The sequence below is a fragment of the Centrocercus urophasianus genome, unplaced genomic scaffold, assembly GCF_019232065.1.
Source record: "Centrocercus urophasianus isolate 14NV4802_14NV808 unplaced genomic scaffold, USGS_Curo_1.0 seq_22, whole genome shotgun sequence".
NCBI lineage: Eukaryota > Metazoa > Chordata > Aves > Galliformes > Phasianidae > Centrocercus > Centrocercus urophasianus.
This window is the reverse complement of record NW_024884778.1, coordinates 16,937,308-16,959,310: the sequence shown is the minus strand read 5'-3', so window position 1 is coordinate 16,959,310 and position 22,003 is coordinate 16,937,308. Positions and strand designations below refer to the sequence as shown.

Genomic DNA, 22,003 nt, shown 5'->3' with positions numbered 1-22,003 from the left:
GCACAGCAGAGCCCCCAGAGCCGGCTCGGCTTTCCCTCCTCACGTCACCCTGGTACTGTGTAAGGAAGAATAATTTAATGCTGCATTTCATGAAGTCAGCCCCCAGCCAGGGCCGAAGTCTCAAAGCCCAAACACACAGCCCGGCCCCAGGCAGCGCTCACTGCATGCGGGGCTGCTGTGGGAATGAGGCCTCGCGCTCCCCTCCCTGAGAATGACCCCTCCCTCCCTGCAGCCCCTGTCCTGTGTTAGGGACAGACCCACGTGCAGGGCCAGGCATTAGGAGCCGGCCGGCTTGGTGAAATCATCCACCCCTGTGATGGTGGCCTTGCAGAAGAAGCAGTCCTTGTTGTTCATCAGGTGCTGGTTGATGCAGGCTCTGGGATGGGGGGGAAGAACAGGGTAAGCACTCCCAAACCCCAAATGCTGCGGTGAGCTGGGGCCAGCAGGAGCTGCTCATACTCACTTGCAGGACTTGTGGGAGCAGGGCCGGAAGATGGCAGAGATTGGATGTGCGTAGCAGATGGGGCATAGGTCCTCCTCGCTGGTGGGCTGTGGGGGACAGGAGGGTGCTTGGCAGAGGTACTTGGAGCTGGGGGGCAGCGGTGCCAGGGCTGCAGGAGAGTTTGGAGCAGCAGAGCTGTGCGTGGGGATGGGAATGGAGGACACTCACCAGCGTGGTGGCAGCCGCCTGCTTGGACTCCTCGCTCAGATGGCTCAGCATCTTGTCCACCTTGGACAGCTCCTCGGCACTGATGTACTCCGTGTCTGGGGGCAGAACCGCATTGAGAGCCGCGTGGCACCCGGCTGCTGGGCCTGCTGTGTGCCCAGTGCTGCTGGACCTGCTGCGTGCCCAGTGCTGCTGGACCTGCTGTGTGCCCAGTGCTGCTGGGCCTGCTGTGTGCCCAGTGCTGCTGGACCTGCTGTGTGCCCAGTGCTGCTGGGCCTGCTGTGTGCCCAGTGCCGCTGGGCCTGCTGTGTGCCCAGTGCTGCTGGGCCTGCTGTGTGCCCAGTGCCGCTGGGCCTGCTGTGTGCCCAGTGCTGCTGGGCCTGCTGTGTGCCCAGTGCCGCTGGGCCTGCTGTGTGCCCAGTGCTGCTGGGCCTGCTGTGTGCCCAGTGCTGCCCCCACGGCCGGCAGCCCACTGCCCCAGCCTGGTGCATCACTCACATGTGCTCAGGGAGAAGTGGCGTTTCTCTGTGGCCGCAGCAGCTGCTGCCATGGCTGCAGGTTCGGCGTGGCCCAGGAGGTACTGGATGGAGCGCAGCTGGAAGCAGGGGTCCGCCAGCAGCACCGCCGTCGCGCGCTCAGCCCTGCAAAGGGAAAGACACAGACAGGCTCTGCCTGTTTCCCCATGTTCCCAGACATGGTTCTGGCTGTGCCCCAGCACCACACAGCTGGCTTGTTCTGCAGGAGCTGTCCCAAAGGGAATGCAGCATGGTGGTAGCCCCCAGTCCTCAGGATCCCACAGCACACACCAAGGCAGCCAAAGGGCATTCCTCCTCCTCCCCCCCCCTCCGCTACCATCCCATTGGGAATCTCCTGCAGGACCCCGGATCGATGTGCTGCATTGGCATTTGCCAAGGTTGCACCTCAGGCTCAGGTGCCGGCTTGCGCCCTAGGAGATGCAGGGTGGCTGAAGCAGCTGGCACCAGCATTGCAGGGTGAGGACACAGCACCGCAGCAGCCCAGGACTGGAGCACATCTGCACCTCGGGGACACCACACGGTGTCCCCACGGTGTGCCATCACCCTGGCAGGGAGGAGGGAGAGAGCGGTTGTGTCTCTTCAGGCCTCATGCATCAGCAGGGATGCTCTGGACAGAGGAGGGGCACAATGTGACATCCAGAGCCCCCAGCGCTGTTCAGGCACTGCCTCCATCAGGCACCTGCCCCGTGCCCCAGCCACAGCCCTGTGGCCACCTCCAGCAAAGGCACAGCTGGGCACAGCAGTCTCCAACTTCATCACCGGCTGAGCTGCTCTGGGGAGCAGGGGGTTAACAGCCCCTCAGTGCCCAGCAGCCAGAGCGGCCAAATGAGCTCTTTTGCTTCCCTAATGGAAACCAATTCCCCATCCCCGCTCTCCGCTTCCCACTGAAGAGCCCAGGAGCTGGCAATGACATTCCTGCACGTCCTTCACCGCACGGCTGCCCCTGCTAGTAGCACCCTCTCCACCGCAGGGATCCCTGGGCTCAGCCTGCCTCCATGGATGGGCGTGCCAGGGGGTTCCCGCCAGCTCATCAAGGGACAAGGGCAGAGAGGGACGGACGCACCGGGGTGTGGGAGGTCGGCGCGACTCAGCGGCTGCCGCTGTCAAAGGAGGAACAGAGGCTGCGCACGGCCGGGAGTCTCCGAAGCGATCCCCTGGGACGAGCACTCGCACCGCCCTGCCCACCGCAGCACGCGAGGGAGGGACGCGCCGAGCCGCCCGGCCACCGCGGCCACCACTCCCCACACCGGGACCAATGGGCTCCCGCCCAGCCCCCACGCTGCGCATCGCCAGCACGTAAGTAGGGGCGAGCGGTCGGGCGCCGCGAGATGCTACCCGGGAAGCGGCCGGGCACGGCGATGCGCGGCGCCGAGCTCTAAGAAACTTGGCGCTCCGGGGACGAGCGGCGCTGGGAGGCGTTGGGTGAGCACCGGAGCACCGCGGCACCCGTGCTGGATGCGGTCCCCCCGCAACGCGTGGCGCTGCGCGAGGGGCCATGCCGCCCCTTAGCTCTGCTCCGGCCCCCGTGGCCGGCTCTGCCAGCACTCGGTAGGGCAGCACGGCCCCGCTGAGTCCCCACCGCCCCGGGCCGCCGAAAAACGCCATGGCCCCGTGGGCATCCGCGGAGCTGTGGCTGCTGCTGCTGCTCCAGTTGTGTCCCGCGCTCGCCTCGCTGCCCCGCAGCTGCCCCCCCGCCTGTATCTGCACCTCCGACCTGCTGAGCTGCAGCCGGCAGACCCTGCAGCGCGTGCCCCGTGCGCTGCCTCCCACCGCCACCACGCTGGACCTGAGCCACAACGCGCTGAGCCAGCTGCAGGACGGCTGGCTGGCCGCGCTGCCGCACCTCGAGGCTCTGCACGTCGGCCACAACCAGATCGGCGAGCTGTCCCCGCGTGCCTTCCACAACGCGTCCCGCCTGCGGCACCTCGACATGTCCTCCAACCGCCTGCGCGCCGTCGAGACGCACTACTTCGAGGAGCTGGTGAGCCTGGAGGAGCTCCTGCTCTACAACAATCACATCGCGCGGGTGGACGAGAACGCCTTCGCCAAGCTGAGCGGGCTGAGGAAGGTGTACCTGAGCTGGAACAACCTCACCTCCTTCCCCTTCCACGCGGTGCAGGGCCTGGGCAACTTCAGCCTGCGCACGCTGGACCTGTCCTCCAACAGCCTGAGCAGCCTGCCTGTGGAGGAGCTGGCGGCGCTGCCTGAGCACGTCCGCAACGGCCTCTACCTGCACAACAACCCTGTGCGCTGCAGCTGCCCGCTCTACCTGATGCTGCAGCGCTGGAGGCAGCGGGGTTTCAGCTCGGTGCGGGATTTCTTTGAGGAGCACACCTGCAAGGTATCCGACGCCGTGCCGCGCTCCCTGATCAAGCTCCTCAAGTACAACCACCTGTTTGAGAACTGCTCGGCCGAGCCAGACCCCGCGCAGCCCGTGTCCTTCCCGGTGACGGTGGGCCGGGTGCTGCTGCTGGCCTGCAACACCAGTCTGCCCCACGTCGCCTACATGTGGATCTCCCCACACCACGAGCCCATCTGGCCTCCGGGGAACACCAACGGCTCCGTCGAGGTGTTCCACAACGGCAGCTTGCGTATTGCATCCGCCCGGCCCTGGCACTCCGGGGTCTATGTCTGCTTGGCCATCAATGGCCCCCACAACGTCAGCCGGCTGTGCGAGGTCAACGTGACGGTGCATTACTCCAAGCCAGACGGGGAGGTGTTCAGCACCGGCCTGACCACGCTGCTGGGCTGCATCGTCAGCCTGCTGCTGGTGCTCGTCTACCTGTTTGTGACGCCGTGCCGCTGCCCGCCGTGCTGCAGGACGGCCTCCCCCAGCCCCCCGCAGGAGTGCAGCGCACAGTCCTCCATCCTTAGCACCACACCGCCCACCACCGACGGGCCCAGCCGCAGGGCCAGCAAGCACGTGGCCTTCCTGGAGCCTGCCCGCGAGGTGCTGGATGGCAAGGAGCGCCCGGTGCCCGGTGAGGGCCTCCCTGATGGCAGGCACCCCAAGGTGCTGCAGCTGCGGTCGGACATCGAGTCCATCAGCTCCGTCTTTTCAGACACCCCCATCGTGTCGTAGTGGGGCTGAGCTGTTCGCCTGCTCAGAGCATCACCGAGCCCCAGTGGCTCAGCCTGACTATGGGGGGGGGGGAGGGGGGGAGGGGGTTCAGCACCACCTGCACAGCTTCAGCCGCTGACACAAGGGCAACACTGATGGACTCAGCACGCCTGCAATCCCTGTTTTGTCCAGGCAGCAGTGATGCCAGGGCTGTGGGTGTGCAAGATCCAGCCCAGTGCTCCCAACCCAATCCCCCCAGTGCTGTCCTCGGGGGGGCTCTCAGAGACGGCCATGCCACTGTCCCCAGCCACTTGGAGTGGAGGGAGCACGGTCCTGTGGCCCCACACATCCACGGGGGGACCGCGTGGCAAAGAGGGGGCTCAGCACCCAGCCAAGCAAACATCGCATGTTTTTGCCTCTGAACACCCCCAAAGCTGTACATAGTGATGTCGGGCACCAGGAGGTGACTGACGCAGCGCTGCTTGCAGCTCCCCATGCCACCAAGGACGCTGAGGTCTCCTGCACTGCCTGTGCTCGCTGCTTCTCCTTGAGATGGACGCGCGCTGCTCGAGCACAGCTATTGAGGCAGTAACCTAATGAGCCTGTCAATAAATGTGAGTAATGCTCTCCTCTCTCGGGCCATCACTCTCCAGTTACATTTGAATAAAAAAATGCCTATTTTTTTAAGCTCATGCTGGGCTGTGTGTCTCCTTGTCCTCACGGCAGGGCGGCTGGGCTGGGGGCTACAGGACCCCCATGATCTGCGTGGGGTTAGTGTGACATGCAGTGTTGAGGGCTGGGGGGGCCTCTGGTCACTTGTCCCCAGGAGGTAACATCTGTGAGGTGGGGAGGGGGCAGCAGCAGTGGCACACAGCACATTCAGGAACCAGCAGCATTCAGAGGGATGGGAGATTTACTTGCTCAGGAGCAGGCCGGCCTTGACACTGAGGGAGGGGGGGACAGCACAGAGGGACATGGAGCCAAGCATAGGGACACAACCACCCCTGCACAGTCACCATGAGAGAGCACAGCTCTTGCCCATCCTTCCACTCTTCCAGCACAGAGACAAGCAGCTTATTTCCAGCACAAAGTCAGCCCTGCCTAAAGCGCTCGGGCTCGCCACCTGAAACAGACCTTGTGCAGCCCCGTGCCATCAGCCCTGCAGCCCCTGCTTGGCGAGGGATGGGGACTGACAGCTGCTGCCGGCCCTGCCTCACTGCCTGCACCCGCTGTCCCCTTGTGTTAGCACAGCACTGCTAATGAGCCCGGGATGCTGAGCAGCCATGCCAGCTGCTGCTGGGCCTGGGGAGTTGCGGTGGTACCGTCCCCTGGCTCCGCTCCCATGCAGGGATCCCACTGAGGAGGATACAGGTTTGCCCTTTACAATGGGAATCCTACCGCCCTGCTTTTGCGTGAGCAAAGCCATCCCTTGCTGAGGGATCTGGTTGCTGCATCATGGCAGCATGCTGATGCTTCACCTCAGATTCCGGAACAGCATTCCAGAGAGGTGCTGAGGTGAGGGGCTGGTACCATCCACCCCAAAGCAAGGGGCCTGCTGCTCCCTGCAGCTGCCCAACCCCATCCCACAGTGCCATGGACGTGGCTGTTTCAGTGCCTGTCACAAGGGCTCCCTGTTTCCCAGGAAAACCCCATCGCAGTGTGTCACACTGTTCTGGTGCCAGGAAAGGACTCAGCCCTGCAGTGCAGCTCCAGCAAGGTGCTGTAATGCTCAGAGCAGTCCCTCAAGCAGCTTGAATGGTAAATCTCAGCCAGGGAAAGCACAGCCACGGGCATGGCCTCCATAACAGGCAGGGCTGGAAATACAGCAGATGGTCTCCATCACCACCATCCCCTCCTGGCAGCCACCTGTAATCACTCTGGCCTGGCTGGCTGCCACGCCATGGGTTGGCATGCAGCACAGCAACACGGGTGTGCGGGGCCCAAGGATCATCTGTCCCCCACGCTCCACATCTTGGTTCTCTCCTACCCTCCCACCCTGGGGCTGATTGCACCTGGGCCCCTCCCTTACCACACTCATGGACTTCCAAAGAGGCACAGGCAGCAAAGCTTGGTGCCCCAGCCTGTGCCATCCCCACAGGGCACTGCAGACCCCAGCCTGCACACCCCCTGCTCAGGGCACAGTGAGCGAAGCAGTCGGTAGCCAGGTGACCGCAGTGCTTCCCTCTGTCCTCCCCACCCTCTGGGTGGCACTCCCTGTGAGCCCCCTCGAAGGCTCCATCACAGCTGTGCTTCCAACAAACACACCAAACTCCTGAACATATCCCAGCCCTCCAAACCAGAGCCCCACTGCCACCAAGTGAGTCCCCTCACACGCAGACACCTGCGGAGAACCTTCGGGCACTGCCCTTTCCCCCATCACTCGCTCTCATCAGGATCATTACACAAGATCTGGCCAACTTGGCTCCATTAGCTCAGTCCAAAGGAGGCTTAATAGAAAATCTGCTCAATTATTTAGCAGACAAACAGGGGGATGATACTGGCTGAAGGCTGCCCAGGTCCTTGGCATGGTCCCAGTGATTCAGAGCAGCTCCAGGCTCAGCTCCCACCTTCTCTCTCCTCCCCATAAAAGAAAGGCATGGTCATTAGGGCCTGGCAAAGCACGGAGCACACGGGCATCCCGTTAGCATTGGGAGCACCATCAGTGACACTGCTGCCATGTCTCTATTGTGGAGACTGGAACAGCTCTGCTGCAGACCCACTATGAGCAGGCAGGCTCTATCCTGCACCCTGCCCATCTGTGAGTCTCACCCCTCAGGAGTGAGCTGAGCGTGAAAGTCCTCAGGCTCTGCTCTTGCCCCGGCCAGCAGCTCTTGCAGGAAGCTCAGGTACCAGCTCACAGCTTTCCTCCTTACCCCGGTGCCAGTGCCAGGACTGGCTGGCCAGGCTTTGGGGCTCAGCAGAGCAGGCGCTGGGCACTGAGTGCTGCGAGCAGCACAGCCATCCTCACAGAACCAAGGAGTGCATTTTGGACTAACACACACCATGTATCAATTGTCTCCTCACAACCCAGCCCGGGCAATGTTCCCTATTCCTGTGCTTAATGGCCCTTTTTGTGCCAGGAGGCCGTAATAGGAGGACTTGATGCCTGGCTGAGCCTATCCTGCTGGACAGCATCAGGCCACGTCCTGCTGCACCCAGGGCACTGTGCAGAGCCCTGCTCTCCCTGCTGTGTGTGCCATCAAAGGGCAAAGCCCCCAGCACCTGGTCAGCTCACAGACAGAGAAAGCTCACTCAAGCAAAGAGGTGACAGGAGGTCCTCCTGCCCTTTGTCCTCACCCTCTGGGGCAGAGCTCTCTGCAGGGAACCCAGCAGCTCAACAGCTAGTTCTGGGTAATTCCTATAGAGAGGTTCCCCTGAGCAAACTCATGTGATGTAATCACTCTGCTAACGGTTTCTGGAAATCTGGGAGGTGCCAAATGGGACCTGGAATAAATTTCTTTCTACTCCTACCTCCAGGTAGTGCTTCTGCAGAAGGGGAATCCCATCCTCTTACCTGCTTGCCCCACTGAGAGCAAGCAAAAAAGGGAAAAGGAGGGCTGTCTCCTCTTAGGTCCACATAAACAGGTTTGACAGACAGAACCTGGGGATGGGATCCTTGCTGCTGGCTCCTTGCAGCAATACAACCCACAGCAGCCATCTCCTGCGGGACGGAACCGACTTGATAAAGGTTTAATTCTCCTTTTTCTCTCCAAGAAGGATCCTCTTGCTCACGACCTTGGAAAAGGACACCTCCCCATGCCTGCTTTGTGCTGGCTGCTGCTGAGCTGTGCCACCTCCCTGCATTAGGGTGACTGTGGGCAGAGACCTCAATAGGCCCATACTCAGTCCCGCTGCACCTCCTGGTCCTGCAGCCCTGTTTGCTGGTTCTGAATGTGCTGCACTGAGCAGAACCACCCTGTAGGCAGGGCACAGCCCTGGATCACCAACTCAGAGCTGGCAAGAAGGGGAGTGCTCAGCTCTCCTTCCCTGAGAGTTATCTGCCCACAGTTACACTATGGGTACCAGCAGGCTGCCTACTCCCTGCTCTGGGAGCAAGGATGCCTTTGGGATTCTCAGCCTTGGTACTTCTATGTCTTGTTTGACCTGAGCAACTTCCCTGCAAAGCCTGCCTGCCTTTTATAGATCAGTGGTGTATCAAATCTCAGAATTATTGCTGGGCTTTGCAAAATAATGCACAAGCATTTTGTTTTAGAGAAAATTTTTCCTGGGCTTCCTCCTGTCTCACCTTGTGCCTCTCCCACTCAGCCAGTCCCACCATAAGGACACAATGCTTTATTGCACCATTCCACTGCTTCTTATTTACCTCTGCTTTCCAGTGTTCAAGGAGATGGCTGCAAAGCCCTGATAAACAGCCTCGGACTCACCACTTTCCAGCTGCACAACGGGGTACAGCAATTCTGGTTTGTCACTGTGCTGTCCTGGCTGCTGTGGGCACACACAGGGGACAGTGCCATTCAGCATCTGTGACAGCAGCTGCCTGGCTGTCACCAACCCAAAGCACAACTGGCTTTCAGGAAGGGGAGATGCAGGCTGGGAGCTGGCAGGTTCCATCCTGCACCCTGCTTCCTAAGTTCACTGGGCTGGAGGGCAGAGAAACAGCTTTTAGCCCTAGGACAGATGTTTTAGGGACAGGGAACGGGGGAGGCCTTCTCATCCTGCCAGGCACACGGGGAACTGCTTGACACCCCTCCTTTCCCTCCAGGAGGAAGGAACCAGTTGTGGTGTCAAATTTATGATGTTTGCCCTTTTCACGCAGCAGGATTTTGGGGAAGAGCAAAACACACCCAAACCCAGAGTCCAGAAAGGCCACTGCCAGCGACTCTGCACTGAGCACTTGGCACTGTCACCCCTGGGGCTGTGCGACTGGTGCAGCAGCCATGGGAGCAGGATATAATTAGATGTAGATTTGTGTACATCTTTGAGTCCTTGAGAGAAGAAGCAGAAAGACTGTCTGCATAGCTGAGCTGCACGGCCAGATGGGGCTCTGCTCTGCACACAGCCAGGGATTGTCATGTTCTCCAAAGCAGGATGCGCAGGGCAGACATAAGAGCCCCTTCCTACAGCATCCTACAGGGCACGATGGCAGGGCAGCACTGGGAGAGAGCAGGACCAGGCTGCAAAAGACATCAGCACGAGCCCGTTTGCAGAGCTTGATGCAAGCAGCACTGGCAACACAGACCAACAGCCTGAGGCATGGCTTCACTGAGAGCTTTTTTGACAAAGATCTGTGGAGCTGTCATGATTCCCAGCATGAGGCCACCAACGTGCTGAACGCTCCAAGCACATCTACCTCTTCTCACCTCGGTCCCCACACACCCCTATTGCTCCTGCAGCATCTCCCCAGCACATGGGGAAAGTAATGCCACGTGCAGCAACAACTGTGCTTAAGAAACCAAAAGCCACTCACCCCTGTGCATCACTGTCCACCAGCAGCCGGACCAGTATTCCTGTCACAGCTACGAGGATCGGGTAATGGTCCACGCTCTCCAGTCCTACAGAAGGAAAAGTGTAAGGCAGAATCAGTGCTGCTGCACAGCAGGTGGGATGGGGCTGCAGCCTTGGTGGCAGGATGCAGGGCTGTGACTTTCATTCTGCAGGAGGCTGCAGGGGCCATGGGTTCCCACAAAAACAGGAGTTTTCCCCACTGATGAGCCCCAGGCTTGGGCACTGCTCTCCCAAGGGAGCATCCCTGCCTCTTCCAAGCCCCAGAAGGAGAAGGTGGTCTGTCCTCTGTCAAGCAGGCAGGAAGATCCAGCCGTTTTACGGTCAATAGGGGATGCTCACAACACAGTACCCAGAGCCTGCCTCTGCCAACAGGCAGAACAGGAAGATAGCTGATGCTGGTGCAAACAGCTTACCTCAGCAATTCAGTGCACCCTTTACAGAATCACAGAATGACCAGGGTTGGAAGGGACCTCAAGGATCATGAATTTCCAACCCCCCAGCCACAGGCAGGGCCACCAACCTTCATATTTAATGCTAGACCAGGCTAACCAAGGCCCCATCCAATCTGGCCTTGAACACCTCCAGGGACGGGGCATCCACAGCCTCTCTGGGCAACTGTTCCAGCACCTCACCACTCTCTCTACAAAGAACTTTCCTCTGACATCCAACCTAAATCTTCCCTCCCTCAACTTAAAACCATTTCCCCTTGTCCTGCAGTTATCTCCCCTTTCCAAGAGTTGATTCCCCTCCTGTCTGTAGGCTCCCTTTAGGTACTGAAAGGCTGCAATGAGGTCACCCTGCAGCCTTCTCTTCTCCAGGCTGAACAAGCCCAGCTGCCTCAGCCTGTCTTTGTAGAGGAGGCACTGCAGCCCCCTGATCATCTTCATGGCTCCCCTCTGGACCCTCTCCAACAGCTCCATATCTTAAGAATTTACTCCACCCTTTACTCAATGCAATGCACAGCATCAAAGTTTGCTACCTACACTGAAATCTGTCCAGGCCTCTGAGCCCTGCAGACAGCTCCAGTCTAACCCATGTCAGGTCAGTGCACCTCTCCAGCCACAGGCACAGCCCAGCTGCCACCTCTGCTGCGGACAGCTAGAGCCATACAGCTGCTGATCCCACAGCTCTGCAATGACCTTGGCCACAATGTGCCTGCTGTCTGAGGGCTTCCAGCATGTTCTCAACAGGGCAGAGGGATGGAGAGCTGATGCACAGACTCACCTGGCAGACGGAGGTTGACCACTCTGTCAAACAAATTCCTTTCAGCTGTCACACGGTTCAGCACCTGGTTCAAGAGCTGTGCAGGAAGAAGCAGAGAATGTCTGAGGTCAGCACCTTGCGCTTACATCTGTACTCCACCTGCAGATGCCAAGCTGCTTCTGTGCAAGCAGCTCTTTGGAAGCAGAGGGTCCAGCCACAGCTCATGAAGAGCTGGCTGTCAGCTGCTACTGGACAAGGCAGCGTCAGTGGGGCCGGGATGGCAGTGGTACAGCCCTACCAGCCCCGAGGCACAGGAAAAGCACAAAGAGCAACGTGCTTCTCTGCGTGACAGAGCATCACCACGGATGGAGATTTCTACACTGCAGGAATCAGCTGCAGAGGCACTTAATCCACCACCATTAGCTCTCACCCACACCCCAGTGGGATGAGCAGGGATGGCTCCAGGCCTGACACGCTCACTGTGAGCTGTGCAATCTCTGAGCAAAGCATCCCCGCACGCACGAAGCACTGAGCTGCGTGGGCACAGCTCTGCAGTGTCAGCAGGGTGAGAGGCACGCTGCAGCGCGCTGCTCTCTGCTGACACTCCCCAAACTGCGAGCACTGAGGGCTGCTCACAGCCTCTCTGAGGAAACTCCTTCCCTCCCTGCCAAAGGCCAATACCTGGGCGAGCCTCCGAAGCAGCAGCTCCGACGATGGGCGATTCCAGTCCAGGAAGATCTCGGGGGCAAGAGTGACAGTCATCTCCAGCACACGGAGCAGGCTGACCGATAGGTCGAAGCACGTGGCGCACACCTTCAGCTGGCGGCTGTCCACAAAGTTCCTTTCCAGGCGCTCTGCAGCCTGCTGGATCTAGAAAGAGACACCTTAACAAGGCCTCTTCCCAAAAGAAGGGCCACAAACCCCAGCCCGGTCCAGTTCCTGTACGTGCCAGGGAACGGCTGCACCCCCAACCCTGAGATTCAAGTCCTGAGTCCTGCTGTTGTGGGACACTGGGTGCAGGGCGTGCAGCCCAGGGACGTGCTTACCTCCTGAATCATGCCAATGAACTCGGAGAAAGCCCAGTTCAGTTGGTTGAGGACGCTGTTCAGGAAGCTGGGGGCCAAGTCACAGTCGCTGTGGAGCAGGTCTGCCATGTGCCTCTGCAGCAGGGTGGAGGGACACGGCTCTGCGAGCAGACAGGGACAGCTCAGTGGCATGGACACAGAGTGGCCACAGATCTGGGGCAAGAGCAGGTAGGAGCTTGGCTCTGGGCTTGTTCCAGAGCCAGTGTGTGTGAGAGGCACCTAGAAAAACCCCTCCTCCTGCCCGGGGCCAGGCTGTGCCTCCAGTGGGCTCGGGCAGGCAGGGCTGCCAACACACTACACATGGCACTGTGCCCCCAGGGCCTGCAGCTGGGGAGTGTGGTCAGTCCCATGCGGGATGCTGGCCCCCGTAAGGGAGTAAAGGAAGAGGCACCCATGGGGTGGATGCTTCTCACTGGCAGATGAAGGCTCACAGAATCAGTAACCACATGAGGGAAGGACAGCCAAGATCTAACTACAGACTAACATGCAAGGCTTGGAGAAAAGATCATGAACATCTTTACCAAGTACAGGGAAGAAGCACAACTACTTTCTCTATGAAAAGCTATCACTAAGAGCAGGTGAAAACTCCTGCTCAAAGGGCAGCAGGGGCAAAGGAAACACACAGCATCCTCCAGCATGATCTCAAGACTGAGCAGCCAGGCACAACTATACACTGCTCACTGGGAATAGAACTAGAGAGGGAAGGCAGGAGGTAGGCAGAGATCATCAGCCTGGGTGGGAATGGGAGAAACGATACTGTAAATCTTCACAATGAGTCCAAGATTCTGCTGGGGTGGAGGACATGTGCTGGTACTCGGAGCCCTTACGCTCCAGGCAGGCTTTGATCCTGGCCAAAAGCACATCTCTGGGGGGGGATTTCATCAGGGCAAATGGCTTTGATGTCCTGTGCCCACGCATGGCTCAGGGACTGCCTGAGTCAGATGGATTTTATGTACTCAGTGACCCTCTGTGGCTTCCTTGCCAAGGGCCCCCCTGAAGCTATGTAAGCCTTTGGCACTGAACATGCCCTCGAGCAACATTTTACAGCCTAACTGTTCACAGCAGGAGGAAGAATTCTAACTGGAGCTTGGTTCTCACTCGCTTCATTTAATAACTTTCCTCTTGCTGCCCCTCAGACGCTGCTCTCCATTTACCCCCTGCAGTCAGCCATGATTTCGGACCTCCATCACAGCCCCGAGTTGCTCCTGAGGCAGGAACAGCTCCAGTGCCAGCAGCCTCTCTGTCACAGGCTGTCACATCCATGCTCCTGTGCCACCATTCCAAGCCTCACCAGCTCTCCCAGATTTTCTGTGGAGAGGTGGAGTTGTTAAGCGCCCTCAGCATCCAAACCACAAATAGGAGGCAGATTTGCACAAAAGCATAATGTGTTGTTTTGTTCTCTTTTCCTCCCCTTGCAATTGCTGTTGTGTAATTCATTCCTTTGGCCACGCATCAAGCTGCTTTTTCTTCGCTGCTGTTCTTGTTTTCTTTTTTTTTTTTTCTGAAAAGATTAAGCTAGGATTTCAGCTGAAGGACAACCCTTTGTCAGAACTGTGGTTTGTGATCCTCAGGAACTCGCTGGCTGCAAGGTGCAAGCAGAGAAGTCCAGCAGGCAGCACCACAGCTCACTCTGTCTTCTTCTGCTGGCGACAGACCACAGCACGCAGAGCACCCTGAGCAGACAACACTAAGCAAGGGGGTTTGTCTGTGAGTGAGGACTGGGAGAAAAAGCCTGATCACAGAAAATAAAGACTACAAGTACCAGCACCACCACCGCAAACCGCAGCTGCGCTGTGCAGCTCTGCCTCCTCCACCAACACTTCAAGCCAAGACAGTTCCCAAAATGAGCTGCCCAGCCAAAGCCTACCTCAGCTGAAGGCAGTTTGAAGGATGATTTTCTGCTTGTAGTAACTTGCTTTTCCCTGACTTCTGGCCAATGGCTATTTCCTCATGGTGTTTTTCCAATAAGTGGTGTGAATTTGCTCCAAGCCTCCAGTTCCAGGTTCTTAAATGCTTTCCTTGCTTCTGGCAAAGGCTGTGCCAGTTCATAAGAGCACTAAGAAGTGGTGCTGCTTGTCAGAGTTTTAGAGTTTTTCTAAGTCTTTAGCTAACTCCAGGTGCACCAGCTTGGCCTTTACTGATCCCAGGAGGAGCATGAGTCTTAATTACACCATGACCATGCTGAAAGCCACGGAAGGAACTTGCCCTCAGCCACAACAAGAGTGGCTGCTCTCCCGCATGAGCTCCCAGACTGGGACCACCAAGGAGCAAACATCACTGTATCCAGAATCCTAACCTTGCAGTCAGACCCCTGCATTCTCCTCCATTTAACAAGATGCTCACCTGCATTGAAGGGTTTCCTCCCTACACCCCACTCAGCATTGCCCTCCTGGGTATGAGCACAGCTCTTACGTTGGCTGTAGGAGAGGAGTGCCAGGAGTCTAAGGTGACCTGCTGACATGGTTACCTTCTCAATCTTGGCAACAGAACATCATCAGGATTCCTAAAACTTGTAACTCCTTCATAGGAAAGCCACTCGATCTTGGCTTAGCCTTCATTATGGCAGATGAACATCAGTCATTGGAACTGAAATTGGTGGTTTTCCAAGGCCAGGAATTATGATCTCAATACATTTAATGTGGGCAACAGAGTGTGGCCCCAAGCTGTCATAAATACAACTGATGTTTCCACAACAGGAACTTCCCCACAGAAAGGTGAGCAAAGCAGTCAGAGGAGGAAAAACAAAGTTCAAAGTGGGGAGAAATAATCTGTAAGGTTATCAGGCAGCCAGAAAACCCCAGAACTGCACCAAACCTCTCAGCTAGAAAGTTCTCTGAGGCCATGGTGAAGTACAGACAAAAGCTAAGATGAGAAGGGCAAAACGGGGACAAACATAGCCAGCAGTGGAAGAAAACAAGGAGAAAGGAGGTAATAGAAGGAAAAGACAAAAAGGAAACATCCAGGACTAAGCTGGCTACACACACGGTTTCTTTAACTACAGGAAGTAACAGAATTATTTAGAAAAGTAGCAATAACAGAAAGTCAAACAGCAAGAAGCCATTAGCAGATAGACTTAAAAATTAATAAAGCAGATAAAGTGGAAGCATTCAATAAGTGTTCCTACTGGTTGACTGTGAAGAAGCAGGGTCACGTACTTTCATTACAGGAAGATAATTATGTACTTTATGATTTGCTAACGACCTGGCAAGATCTGTAACAGAGCTCTTCATGAGACCTCTTGGTCAGTGCCCTGGATGATGTATGTGTGAGGCTCCAGGCATCAGCAGAGCTGGGAGCAATGGGCCGGATGGAGGAGCAGAGCAGCTCCACCCAGCACTGACCTGACTTCTCAAAAGGAGCCAGATGTAAATGTGCCCATCTGGCAGATGGAGCAGCAGTGACAGATGTAAAGCTGGGGGTGCAGGAAACCCCATCCCTGGTAATGCATCAGGGAGCTCCACGAAAACAGGCTGCTGGATCTGTGAGCAGCATGTTAGATGGGAAGGGGCCACACAGGGACAAAAAGCCTTCCTGAACAACACTCAGAAGCCGCCCTATTTTCCACATCATTCAGAAGGATGAAGAATGGAGATTGCATAAACACTTTTGAGGAAGGGAAGGTTGCAATGTACACCCAGCAGAGCAAGGCAGCAGCAGCAGAAGACAGGAGATGAGGTTAGGTATGTTCCCACCAAGGGAATGTTCCCACCTGGGTGTGTTCTCAGTTAAGGGTTTATTTCTGAGAGCGAGGAACTACCACTGTGAAGGCCCACACAGTTAAATTAACACAAGCCAATTATTTTGGCTTTAGGCTGGCTGCAGAAGCCGGCCCAGACAAACAGGGATTTCTTTCAGCTCAGCAGTTTGGCCTGCTGTCCCTGCCAACGCTCAAATTGCAGCAAGGTGAGGACGGATAGGTGGGAAGGCAAGGGCACGTCTTCTCCTTTCCTGGGCTGTATCTCAATGACACCTTTAAGTCCCATGTCCCTTTTCAACGAAACCAGCACTCCTTATTGATTCAGCTGCACCTTAAAATAGCAGTCCCAAGAGCAAGTCCCCAGCAGCCTGCCCAGCCCAGACTGCGCTCAGACTGTGCGGAGCCATCCAAGGATGGATGCAGAGAGATCTCAAAAACTGAGAAACTTTGATCCTGTCCCAAAGCCGTGCAGGACTGAGGGATCTTGGTGACCACCCCTTGGGACCGACAGCAGCCACCCGAGGGCTTGCTTTTGCAGGATGAGGGATAACCATCAGGTCCCTGCCATGTGCTGCAGGGCTTCCCCATCATCCTCCAAGCATGAGAGGAACCCAAGCTGGCACAGCCTGCAGCAAACCTCTGACCCAAGAGGCAGCGCTGATACAAACAGGAACGAGAGCAGGTCTGCAATGCAGCCTCAGAATCTGCCATGTGGGTACCAGACTCCCTGGCATCTCCCAGGGATGTGACTGAGAAAAAGGATCACTGCGTGAACCCTCTGTCCCACAAAAGAAGGCTCTCTCTACACAGAACCGGGGAAGGAGGGAACTCTCTAAAGCTACTGCACCAGACAGGAGAGGGCCACACAACAAACTTACTCTGGAAACTAGCAACAGAGAGATCTCCTGGGCACACACAGGCAGGAGAAAGAAAAAGAACAAGAATGCCATTAAAATAGAGACAGGAGTTCTCCACACCAGAAGGGGCATTCAGTGCACCTCCACACACCCCCAGCCTACATCAGGCTGCAGTACCCTCTGTCCCCCATCCCTGAGCAGCTCTCCTGCACAGTCTGGCACAAAGCCTTTTCCACAGAAGAGAGGAATCAGGATCATATCCAGACTGGCCAAGAGTCTGCACAGCTGAAGCAGAAGATGCTCACAAAAGTTACCTCCTTCCCATGTCTTTTCCAGATGTAGCAGATCTGAGGGTCTCCTCAGTTTGGCAGTAGAACTGATAACTGAAATGCCAAGCCAAAGGCAAGACAGGCTCTGCCAGGCTCCAAGAGAGAAGTCTGTTTAAAGCATTCCTTACTTCTGACTTTGTCCAGTGCCCTGCCTCCTTGGACACCCGCTCCCTCTTACAGTGCACCTGCTGTTAGGACAGCTCTCCTTTTGCACCCTTTGTCAACCTGAATGCCACTCCCCTGCCCCACTCACTCTGCAGGCTGGGGAGGCTGGCATCCTCAGGCTTGGTTTTCAGCAAGTGTGGGAGCCGCGTGTATCTGTATCCGAAGCCACAGCCCTGCCAAAAGAGATGAGGAAAGATCTTAGAGGACGGAGAACAGCTAGGTTTTGCTGCTACTGGAAAGCAAAATGCTCAGTGTCCACCCAAGCCCCAGGCAGTGAGAGGGCAGGGATGCTCACCCTCCACAGCCTGACGAGGATCCAGTTGGTCTGCGCCCAGGGCCGCTGCTCGTAGGGAGCCAGGAGGTTCTTCATCATGGAGATCCGCCTGCATGACAGAAGACATAGGTCAGCTGCAAAGGGTCTGGGGCAGGGGAACAAATGGGACTTATGGCAGAACTCATGGAGCCGGGGCAGAGCAACACACTGGTGCATTAGAGAAAGGAGGCTCCCCCAGATCAACTCCAGCACCCTGCTGCAGCTCCTCTATCCCCGCAGTGCTTGGCAGCCTGCCTGCTCACTCCAAGCCTTGCCACCCAGCCCAGCCCTGCCCCAGGAATAGGCAGGGCAGCACTTACTGCTCTTCTGGGATCCTCTCTACAGCACGCAGCGAGTGGGGGTAGCAGACATAGCTGGCCAGCGCCTGCATCAGGGAGTCCCGGATGTCTGTGGAGCAAAGAGAAGGAGCTAGGACAGACATCCAAGGACACACGGTGTGCCACGGGGCACCTGAACACCAAAGGCTGGGAGAGACCAGCCCTCACTAACAACAGACCCTCTCTGGACACGTTCTGAGGAAGAACCCGCTTTGCAGATGATGCCAAATCAGTGGCACCAGTTGATGTGCTCAGTGGGTGGACTGCTAGAGGAATGTGGATGGGCTGGAGAAAAGGGACAGCATGAACCTTATGAAATTCAGAAAGAACAAATGCTGACTCCCAGGTGTGAGAAGGAAGAATCTCTTGCAGTGGTGCAGGCAGGGACTGCCTGGGTGCAGAATAGCACTGCAGAGAGCAACCAGAGCTGGAAGCAGACAGTAACCTGAGCTTGGGCTAGCAGTATGCCCTGGCAGAAAAGGAGGCCAATAGCATCCTCTGCTGCATTAAAAGAATGCAGCCAGGAGATGGAGGGAAGTGATTAACTCCCTTTAATTAGCTCTCATTAGACCAGAGGCAGTGCACCCACTTTTGAAATCCTCAAAATAAAATAAGCAGACCAGAGTTCAGCAGAGCGCTGCTAATATGGCCAACGTGCCCTGGAAGGAAGTGCTAAGGGAGCTGGGTTTGTTCACCATGGATTAGAAAGCTGTAGGGAAGCTAACAGTAGCTTGCAAAGAGATTTATCAGGAAGGTAAGAGGTTATCACTAAGATGCAGTTCACAACTGTGGTTATACACCACTAATGGTATATAGTGAGAGGCAAGACAGAACGGACATAAAACAAGAGAGGTTCACACTGGATATAAGGAAAAATGTTTTCTCCATGAGGACAGTAAAGCAGTGAGACAAGTTGTTCAGAGAGGCTCTGTGTTGTGCAGTTTTCATCCTTTGAGGCTTTCAAGACCAGACAAATAAAGCCTGAGCCCTAGTCCAGCATCACAGCTGACCCTGCAGAGGACGGTCGAGAGCCCTCCTGAAGTTCTCTCCAATCTGAATAGCCCTGCAGTTTCTGACTGACCCATGCTTGCAGTTAGAAAAGCATCTGCACCCTTTGTGCAGAGGGAAGGTCAGCCATGAGATGGGAGAGTCTGAAGGATAAACACTTGCTCAAAGTAACAGATACTGGAAAACACACAGCTACAGACAGCACCAGATTGAAAAATGCTGTTGTCAAAAGGTATTCAGATTACAGCCAAAGCCTGAAGTTCCAACAGTGCTCTCTTCAGGAAAAACTGAAGAAGTATCCATGAAGCCACAACCGGCTGCGTGTGCTCTTCTGCTGAGGGTTACTGCTCCACATCGGAGGCACAGAAAGGCACGGTGCAAGTGCTGTGTCCTGAGTCTCCCTCTTGAGCCCACTGTCTCTTCTGTCTTTAGTTGGAGCAGGTGAAGGTATTCCTAAACAACTGACTCCCTGCTACAGTTTGCAGAGTATTTCTTGACCTAATTCTGTGCAGTCCAGCCAGCGACTTCAAATCCTTTTAATTTCACAGAAATTTCACAGAATGGCCAGGGTTGGAAGGGACCTCAAGGTTCATGAATCTCCAACCCCCCAGCCACAGGCAGGGCCACCAACCTCCCCGTTAAATGCTAAACCAGGCTGCCCAGGGCCCCATCCAACCTGGCCTTGAACACCTCCAAGGATGGAGCATCCACAACCTCTCTGGGCAGCCTGTTCCAGTACCTCACCACTCTCTGGGTAAAGAATTTCCCCCTGATGTCCGACCTAAATCTCCCCTCCCTCAACTTAAAACCATTTCCCCTCGACCTACACATATCAACCCTTTCAAAGAGTTGATTCCCCTCCCCTCTGTAGGCTCCCTTCAGGTATTGAAAGGCTGCAATGAGGTCACCCCGCAGCCTCCTTTTCTCCAGGCTGAACAAGCCCAGCTCCCTCAGCCTGTCCTCATAGGGGAGGTGCTCCAGTCCCCTGATCATCCTAGTGGCCCTCCTCTGGACCCTCTCCAACAGCTCCCTGTCTTTCTTGTACTGCGGGCTCCACACTTGGAAGCAGTACTCCAGATGGGGCCTCACAAGAGCAGAGTAGAGGGGGACAATCACCTCCCTGTCCCTGCTGGCCACCCCTCTTTTGATGGACCCCAGGATACCATTTGCCCTCCGAGCCTCAAGAGCACACTGTTGGCTCATATTAAGTTTTTCATCTATCAGGACCCTCAGGTCCTTCTCCACAGGGCTGCTTTCAAGGACCACTCCATCCAGCCTGTATGGATGCCTGGGATTCCTCTGGCCCAAGTACAAGCTCACCTAGCCAACCTGCACAGAATGAAAAGAGCACACAAGCATTTCTGGGGCTCTGCTGAGGATGCAACAGCTGTCAGCAGATGAGTGGTATGACAAGCAGCCTCCTGTTCTGCAATAGAAAAGTGTGCCTACAGCCTTAGTTTAATGTCTTAGCAAGACAGTGTCATCTAAAGGATGAGGGGAAAGCAGCTTCTGGAAGAGGAGCAGAGTCACTTCTAAATCCAGATGACAGGGATGAGAAAAGGACTCGTTTCCTCCTGAGAATGCAGGATAAACACACCTTCAGAAATAGCTACAGAATTAAGTAGAACTCAGAGCAGTTAGAGCCAAGTGTGTGAACCAAACTGGTTTCCAGGCAGCTGGAACTAGGCATGTTGAATCATTCTGCCTTTAGGATCTACCCAGGCATCATAAAGGGTCATACACTCAAGGACCTTCACAGAAGACACAGTGAGCTGATGAAGGAGAAACACTTAAATCTCTGTCTCCAAACGCAGTAGTTTCCCTGCAGACTTGACTGAATCAAAACAAGAGTCAAGCTGAACAGGGAGTATTGGTTTGAGAGTAAATAGTCCACTCAGCACGATGTTGGGTTTCTCCAGAAGCCCAAGTCAAGCCCCAAACTCAGAGAACTACAGGCAGAAGCACGCATGCAGAGATGAGCATTTTTGTACAAGTCTGTGTGCTCCTCATGTTAGCAAAAGTTCATTGTGAATTGAAGGATTCCTGTATATGGCCCATCTGTATCTGCATCTGTGTGCCTACTCCTACTACAGCTCAGGAAAAACAGAGGCTTGCTGCCCCAGTCAGCAGGGAGAGCATCCCTGTGCCTAGGCAGCTAAGGAGAAGCCCCAGACTAGTGTGCAAGTAGCTGGGATATGAGCCTTGCTCTCAAAGGGGCATCCTAGGTCATCTACCTAACCCTGAATTAAGCAGGACACGTGGGGTAACGGCAATGTTCAGCCTCTCTTTGCCTGAGGAGGTACAGAGCACTCAGTGAGTTCAGCAGACAGATCCCAGACAGATGGATACATCCCAGATCGCTGAGCCACTGGCAGTGGGGCCAGCCAGGCCTGCAACGTATCACCCCGAAGAAAAGGAGAGCACCATTACCTGTGCCCACAATCCTTGAGTCAGCAAAGTGTTTGGCCAGGATGGCAGCGAGGCGCATCAGGGTTTCTTCATAGCCTGTGAAGAGAAGGAGGGAGCAGGAATCACATAATGACCCAGTGGGCAGACCTGTGGTCCTGCAACAGGACGGGCAATGGGATGAGTTCCTGCAGCAGCTAACTTTGCAGCTTTCTTGCCTGCCCCACTGTCAAAACAAACAGCTGGGAAAACATGTATCTGCAACACAGTTTCCAGCCTTACCATGTAGCCTGAAGCAGTTACTCAGAGAAAGGCAGAACCAAAAAAACAAGCAACTGTGACAGATGACAAGGGAGAGAAGTCTAATGCAGAAGGGGCTGAGCAACACAAATAGCACCCTAGATCTTTGCAGAGAAGCTGTGTCCAGTCTGCAGGCCCTGAAGCAGTAGATCTATTGCTGCTTAGTTCTACTGCTCCCTGCACAGCTTCCAATTAATGGGCACCTTTTAGCTACGCCTTGTTGAATGGAACAGCAGCTCTTGCCTTCGCAGGCTCTGGAAAGCCTAAGGACTGCTAGAGTGATGTAGGTAGGAAAAGCATGAACAGACTGAATCCAGCTGAACACAGATGCCTGGCATTTGGATGTGTCCATCTCCACATCCAAATCCCACCAGGAACTGAAAACAGCCCCTGTTCCTGCAGTCATGGCATGAATCCCCCCACCCAGCCAGCCAGTGGCAAACATGGTCAGGACAATGACATCTTCCTGCATCCCAACCCATTCCCAATGCCTCCTTGGAAACACACAGCTGCCAATGATTTTCAGTACAGCTAATGCTGTGACAGCTGTGGGCAAGGCACAGGCACTCCAC

At 55.9% G+C, this 22,003-nt stretch overlaps 2 protein-coding genes across 2 annotated transcripts in view; one reads left to right on the top strand and one right to left on the bottom strand.

Moving 5' to 3' along the window:
* Window positions 1-2: 2 nt before the first annotated feature.
* RNF123 (ring finger protein 123) overlaps window positions 3-22,003 on the bottom strand; it is a 41,990-nt gene continuing 19,989 nt past the window's right edge. Inside the window, exons 27-38 of the mRNA XM_042823796.1 lie at window positions 21,156-21,230; window positions 17,700-17,787; window positions 17,362-17,449; window positions 17,155-17,239; window positions 11,980-12,119; window positions 11,615-11,803; window positions 10,955-11,030; window positions 9,693-9,777; window positions 1,166-1,308; window positions 671-765; window positions 464-549; window positions 3-376 (exon numbers count right to left, since the gene is read on the bottom strand). Of these exons, the coding sequence (XP_042679730.1) occupies window positions 277-376; window positions 464-549; window positions 671-765; window positions 1,166-1,308; window positions 9,693-9,777; window positions 10,955-11,030; window positions 11,615-11,803; window positions 11,980-12,119; window positions 17,155-17,239; window positions 17,362-17,449; window positions 17,700-17,787; window positions 21,156-21,230 (1,250 nt within the window). The 3' untranslated portion in view covers window positions 3-276. The remainder of the gene's footprint in view (window positions 377-463; window positions 550-670; window positions 766-1,165; window positions 1,309-9,692; window positions 9,778-10,954; window positions 11,031-11,614; window positions 11,804-11,979; window positions 12,120-17,154; window positions 17,240-17,361; window positions 17,450-17,699; window positions 17,788-21,155; window positions 21,231-22,003) is intronic.
* On the top strand, window positions 2,807-4,342 carry AMIGO3 (adhesion molecule with Ig like domain 3). Its single transcript, XM_042823453.1, has one exon. It carries the CDS (start codon window positions 2,807-2,809, stop codon window positions 4,283-4,285), a length of 1,479 nt encoding a protein of 492 aa, XP_042679387.1. The 3' UTR covers window positions 4,286-4,342.

What these genes read in the sequence shown, in the direction of transcription:
- AMIGO3 (XM_042823453.1), top strand. Translation starts at nt 2,807, where the DNA reads ATGGCCCCGTGGGCATCCGCGGAGCTGTGGCTGCTGCTGCTGCTCCAG.